Source organism: Alexandromys fortis, unplaced genomic scaffold, assembly GCF_014885135.2.
Source record: "Alexandromys fortis isolate MF-2015 unplaced genomic scaffold, M_Fortis_MF-2015_v1.1 scaffold_95, whole genome shotgun sequence".
Lineage (NCBI taxonomy): Eukaryota > Metazoa > Chordata > Mammalia > Rodentia > Cricetidae > Alexandromys > Alexandromys fortis.
In genome coordinates, this window is record NW_026067990.1 from 1,032,709 (window position 1) to 1,039,627 (window position 6,919).

The 6,919-nt window shown below is 36.9% G+C and overlaps 1 protein-coding gene across 1 annotated transcript; it reads right to left on the bottom strand.

Annotated features, from left to right (window-relative positions):
* Positions 1 to 4,661: 4,661 nt before the first annotated feature.
* On the bottom strand, positions 4,662 to 6,498 carry LOC126512106 (nucleoporin SEH1-like). Its single transcript, XM_050159664.1, has 2 exons — positions 5,691 to 6,498; positions 4,662 to 5,240 (listed from the first exon to the last, which is right to left on the bottom strand). Exons 1-2 carry the CDS (start codon positions 6,475 to 6,477, stop codon positions 4,945 to 4,947), a joined length of 1,083 nt encoding a protein of 360 aa, XP_050015621.1. The 5' UTR covers positions 6,478 to 6,498; the 3' UTR covers positions 4,662 to 4,944.
* Positions 6,499 to 6,919: the final 421 nt, after the last annotated feature.

The following is a 6,919-nucleotide window of genomic DNA, read 5'->3' on the forward strand; positions in this document are numbered from 1 at the left end:
TAACTCTTAATAGATATCATACTAAACAGCAGAAATATGAAAATAATCCAACATGACTGATATTATCTACTGAGAGTCACAAATTTATTACAATGAGAAAAGTATTTATGAAGTATCCATTATTTGAAGAGAAAATATGAAATGTTTAATAAAACCTTTGTTGAAATTTTCTTTATTTTGGAAATTTTCTTTATTTTGGAAATTTTCTTTATTAATAATAAAAGAATGATACTTGGGTATATAGAATTTTATGAAGTAAAATACTTAAAATCCTTATATAGGACTTACCAATTATCAAAATATGTCTCTCAAAATATATGTGTAAACATTTATTGGTTTGATGTATATAATAAACACATAAATATCTATTCAAATATATGTATTGTGGATATATATATATATATAACTTATGCCATCAAACTTCAAAATTTTATGTAAAACCTTCATTAAAGGTATGATTTGTTTTATGCTACTAAAGATTTCTCATTTGTTATATTTTCTGTCACATACATTTCCTTTGTAAAATTATTGATATGTTAATGAAGGAATATTTTTACTTTGTGCAATCCACTTGATATACTAGCACAAAATTAGTACTGATATAACACAGAAATTATCATTGGGTTTTTATATCATTTCTAGTTCAGATAAAACACCAGATTTTTAGGGTTTATAATTAGTAGTAAAACTTTTATTTTGAATTACCTGAGTTCTGTGGCCTAATCAATGGACATTCCAGATTTTAATGAACATATGTATGTATGTATGTATGTATGTATGTATGTATGTATGTATGTATTTTACATCCCAGCTACATTTTCCCCTCCCTCTTCTCCTCCAAGTCCCTCCCATCTTCTCTTGGGGCTTCCCCCCATCTTCTCCTCCTCCATTTCAATTGGCAGACATCCCATAGAAATCAAGAAAATATGGCATATCAATTTGCAGTAAGACTAAAAATCTACATGTGTATTAAGGCTGGAAAATAAACCCAATATGAGGAAAAGAGTCCCAAAATACAGTAAAAGAGTCAGAATGACAGCCCCTGCACCTCCTGTTAGGTGTCCCACAAAAGGATACACAACTGTCACATATATGCAGAATGCCTAGGCAAGTTCTGTTTAGGTTCTCTAGTTGTTGATTCAGTCTTTGCGAGCTCTTATGTGCCCGGGTTAACTGATTCTGAGTTTTCTTGATTCCTCTGGCTCCCAAAATCCTTTCTGCACATGTTCTACAGAATTCCCTGAATTCTTCCTAATGTTTGGCTGTGAGTCTGCATCTGTGTTCATCAACTGGTAGATGAAGCCTCTCTGATGACAATTGGGCTAGGCAACAATCTGTTCAAAGGGGATGGCCAGTCCATGCTATGTGTCTGCTGTTGCTTAGAGTCTTAGCTGAGGTTATCATTGTAGATTCCTGGGAAATTCTTTTGTGCCATCTTTTTGCTTGATCACGCAATCCCCTTTCTGGTAGTCACTTTCAGTATCCCCACAAACCCGCTCGGACATGTTTCATCTCCACCTGCCCTCAGTCCACTCGAGAAATCTCTTCAAGTTCCACTTCTCAGGGAGATCTAGTTGTCCGCCCCGCATGGACCCTACTTGTTGCTTAGTCTCTCTGGGTCTGTGAATTGTAGCATAATTACCCTTTACAGTTATAGGTATTTCATTTTTAACATGAAAAAAAATACTTAGACATTTGCTGTCATATTATATGAAGTACCTTATATCTTTTAATGTATCATAACATTCGTGTTGATGATAAATGTAACTCTTTAGCAAAATGGAAGCTATACATAAATACAACATACAAAAGATGTGTTGAAATTTTTCTTTAAATTATAACTAAGCAAGTTTCATTGCTTTTGTTAGCTCTGACACAACTTTTTCATTCAAGAGCAACAAGTGTGCACATCTGTATATTTGCATACTAAAAATAGTCGTTCACAAAACAAAGGGTTGCTTAGAATACATAACCTCTTACTTGCTTAAATTATATGTTTCTGAGTGGAGTATTATGATCTTGTTTTCAAGTACATGTATGTGACTACCTAATTACAAAGCAGCCATTTTAAATATAGTGTTTATTTCAAAGCATTGTATCTCAGAATAAAAGTGCATTATATGCAACACTCAGGAGGAAAGGGAGGCAGACCTGTTCAGAGATTTGAACAATAAGATATGAATGCTACATTCTGAAAAAAATTTGTTGTGACCAAAATTAATACCATTCAAACTAAATTCAGCTCTTTGGTTGTGAATACAAATAGGGATTCATGACATACTTTCTTTTTTGAACCTTAGTTCAGCTGAAAAGGTTGAACACGACATAAAATGGAACTAAGAAAGTGCTGTCATGGTGTTATCCCTTGGTCAGCTTTATGTAGTAGGGGATAAGCTCCAGTGATATATCTTGCTAGTGAGGAGAAGAAAAGAAGGGAGGAAGTTTAAAGGTATTGAAAAATTAACCAAAGAACAGAACTTGAATCAAATAAGCAAGGCCATTGTATCAGATGCAAAGGCTGAGCTGAATATGAGGGGTTTTTGTTTATGTTTTTGTTTTTGTTTGAGCAGGCATTTTGTTTCCCATTCTTTCCCAAGAAATATTATTGTGGACTTGGATATTTTCAAGAAAGACCCTAGTTACCGACCATGTCATTGGTAATCCATCTAGAAAACTGACAGACAAAACTAGGTAAGAGATAACTCACATCAAATAAATTTATTGTGGGTAGTCATGATACCACTGAGAACAGGAAAAAATGAAGAAGAAAAATTTGAAGGAAAATATAAACCATTATAGAATATGCATAGACAATAAATAGTGGCTGTGTATGCAGACACCTAATTGAAATTCAAGTTTAGACCTAGACTCAACATTGTAGGGTTTTTGTTGTTCCTATTGCATTCTAGCTGTCTTTAGGATTGTCTCAGCAATAATAGGGTGTGAAAGTGTTAGACAGACCATCAGGTCCTCTATTTGTTAGGAACTGCAGAAGGAAGAGAATGATGAAAAGCTAAATGGCTCAGTATATGCTTCTACGCTGAAAACTACATGTCTAGACTATGGAGAGATAAAGTCATGTCTATATTCTAAAGCAGTACTCCTGTATTTTTGTCTTTATATAGAGAAATTATGAAAAGCAAAATAAAGATGGATTATTTCATGGTGTTCTAAGTCTTTCAGTGCATGCTATTTTTAATACATTTTATGAATCTTGAAAAATCATGAACTATCCTCAAAAATAGAGGTGAAGAAAAGTAATTCCAAGAGATCTTTAAAAATAAGTACTAGCAATTCACATGCTAAGCATGCTTAATATGCCACAATGCATAATATGTGAAACAATCAAAAAATATATATATCATATTGTTTATTTTCTTTTTTAAAAATTATTTCTCTTACATATATGGTGCTCTATTTACATATACCAGAAGATTATATCATATCCAATTATAGATGACTGTGAGCCACAATGTGGTTGCTGGGAATTAAACTCAAGACCTCTAGAAGAACTGTCAATGTTCTTAACTACTAACCCATCTCTTAGCCCACCCGTTATTTCTTTTCATGGACATAGAGTTACATTTTTTCTGAGGAAATAGTTTAAATATACACACTTGAGTTTATTCGTGGCATTTTGAAAACAAAATCTACAATATGACCCCTTTCAAAAATTTTATTCAAATTTATTCTTTATTCTAATTTTTTTGCAATTACAATTTGGACATTTTATTAAAAGTTTATAATTAAAATATAATCCATCAGTGTCCCATTTCCCTTCCTTGATCCCTTCCCATGTATCCTCCTTCTAACACTTCCAATATCCCCTAATCCTTATTTATTATCAAATTGATGGAATATTTTTTAGACATTATTGAAAACCATAAAAGAAAACAATGCAGAAATCAACAGATTTATAAAACAGGGCCAAAATAGGCACATCTACATCACATCTCCTGCACCTAAGTGAAGCATGATTAATAAAAACTGAGAGAGAAATTGGGGTTCAACCTGAAGATCTGAAAAGCAAAACAGCCAGCCACTCACTCTTACCTCGACCTCAGCCTGAAATGTGATCCAGCCTCCAAGAATCTCAGAATGAGAATGTGTTTTGAGAGCTGTTTCCTCCCATTTTATAATCCTCTCTAGGGTTGGGATTCAATATGTGCACCACCTGATTAAAGGCATGCACCACCCAATTTCTATGGCAACTAGTGTGACTACTGGGGTGTAGTTACTGGGATTAAAGGTGTGTGTTACCATAACCTGGTCTGTATGGTTAACCATTGGGACTGTTTTAGTCTCAGATCTTCAAGCAGTATTTATTTATTAAAATACAATTGAAATGTTACTATGTTTCCCCTTTTTGTCTAAAAAAAAAGGCTATAACTAATATAAGAAAACTATATACAACAATTGCAATGACTATATAAAATACATACAGTCAATAAACATATCAGCAATGTCTAGTTCACTTGGGTTTTTTTTATGAAAAATATTTATTCAATTTTTCAAATTAAAATTATAAAAACTCATCATTTTAGCTTATTGTTTTAGAAAATAAAATACATATCCCTATATTTTCCAAATGGAATAATATTGTATTTTCCCTCTTCCCAATAGTTTATGAGGATAGTACCAATCTTTTCCGTTTTTTTTTTTTAAGCCCAAGTTAGTCTAAAGAACATTTCAAAAAATTGTTTTGGTGATGATGTCTCAACAAAAAGCCTTTCCATTTATAGTGTCGGTAAACTGACTTGTACAAAAAATTATATCCATTGCAATTTTAAAGGCCTTTCGGACTGTGTTTAGTAGTGATCAGGCTGCTGGTGCATCTTGGGAGAGATCAAACGGCACTGGGGAAGGGGAAAACGAGTTCGATTTCCATTCCTGTGTGCATGCAACAAGCAGCCAAACAGCAAAGTTACTCCAGCTAGCTTGTACTCAGCTGTGCTTTCTGCCAGCAGAAGATCCATTTAGTGAGTTCTGAAGATTTGGAATATTTGAGCTTAGTGAAGGATTTGAGTTTCCCGGTTGAGAACTCCCATTTACTGGGCTCCTGTTACCTTTCAAAATACCAGTACACTTCCAATTGTCCATGTAATTAGCTTTCCACAACCTCACAGAGCCGTCATCTCCTGAGGACGCTAGTACTGTTCCTGTAATGTTCCAGCTCACCCTCCAGACCTGAGAATTATGATTATCAAACTGAGCCACAATATGGATTTCAAATTTTGTGGTGATGTGGGAGTGTCATATCAATCTGTTGATTTAATTGGCTGAGCAATAAAGAAACTGCTGGCCCTGATAGGTTATAAGATAGGTGGGCGGAATAAACAGGATAGGATGCTGGGCGGAAGAGGAAGTGAGGTCAGACTCTGCTCTGCTTCCGGAGAGACCGGACAGCTCTGCTGGAGCAGAGACGCCATGCTCAGCTCTCCCAGGCAGCTGCAACCCACGATGGACTTAGGCTAGAATCTTTCCGGTAAGCGCACCTTGGGGTGCTTACACACATCATTAGAAATGGGCTAGACCAGGTGCGAGAATTAGTCTGTAAGGGCTAGAGTTCATGGGCCAAGCAGTTCTTTAAATGAATACAGTTTGTGTGTTGTTATTTCGGGCATGAGCTAGCCAAGCGGCCGGGGTGTTGGGGACGCAGCCCCGTCGCCGCTCCTATTTCAACATTGTGGGACCACCAGAAGAAGTAAGTTCTTTCCTCACAGGTTTTAATGTGAAAATTCTTACATCTTTGGTTGCTATTGCCAGGATATGGAAAGATCTTCCCAAATTCGGAGAAAAGGCAATATCATGAACAGGGTCTGTGACGGTCATAAGAGTTTCTGCTTTTGCATATTTCCTGGTGTTTTCATTGTATTCAAAAATCTGAACCTTGGCCATGGCATTTGGACTGCTGTCATCGTTTTTCACGGCGATCATGGGAGAGTGAGCACGAGAGCTCGAAGTATTCCAAGAAATGCAACTACAGCTCAGCTTACATGAGATCTCATGCTGTAGGGACCACTGGCTGAGATTCATAACATCTGGAACCTCATATATTCTTACTATACCATCTGCTGAACAGGTCGCTAACATCAGACCCATATGTTTGGGAGCAAATTTCACATCAGTAACAGATGTTCTACTATCCACTAGAGTTGTCCTCTTGACCCAGTGACTCTGTCCTCGAAGTTTATCATTTGATTCTCCTACTATTTCTTCCCAAACAACTGTTGTTCGGTCAAAAGAACAGGAAGCCAAAACTTGTCCAAATTCAGGATGAGCCCATGTCACACGCCACACAGATCCACTATGTGTCTTCCAACTAGCAGTGCAATGCCAATATCTGCTTTCACTTTTATCCCAGACCTTGATGCTCTGGTCGCTGGAGCAGGTGGCCATCCGGCGCCCATGGAAGTCGAAAGACACATCGTGGATGAGGTCCTTGTGGTCCTCCGCGATGCTGCGCGTCACAAACATGGCCGCCGCCGTCTGCCCGGCCAGCCTTCTGCCTGGCCTGCCTCCGAGAGGGCAGCGGTGGGGCCAGCAGCCCCTGGACCGCCGTGGAGGTGTACCATACCTTGGCCAGCATTGGCCCGGCGCACCACGCCTGTCTAGTCCATTTGTATTTGACAAAAATCAAAAAAAAAAAAAAAATCATATCTATCCTATCTTGGTGAGTCCAAAGTCTAATATATAATTTAACTTGCTTTCTGTGTATGGCAACTGTAACTATAACTATCTAATCTTCAACTCCTTCAGAGGCCCAAGAAGGAAATAATATTAACTGAGTAAACAGAAAGTTCATGCAAATGACTTCCAAAAGCTGTGAGTAATAACAGAAACATCTGACTGCCTGGACAGTCATCCAAAGTTCCTTTGCAGCATTCAAGCATCTATCTTTGGCCTAGAGACCTAGCAT

Coding starts and splice junctions, on each gene's coding strand:
- LOC126512106 (XM_050159664.1), bottom strand. CDS start 6,477: ATGTTTGTGACGCGCAGCATCGCGGAGGACCACAAGGACCTCATCCAC. Junction 5,241..5,690: donor ACTTACTTCTTCTGGTGGTC/CCACAATGTTGA, acceptor ACTCCCACATCA/CCACAAAATTTGAAATCCAT.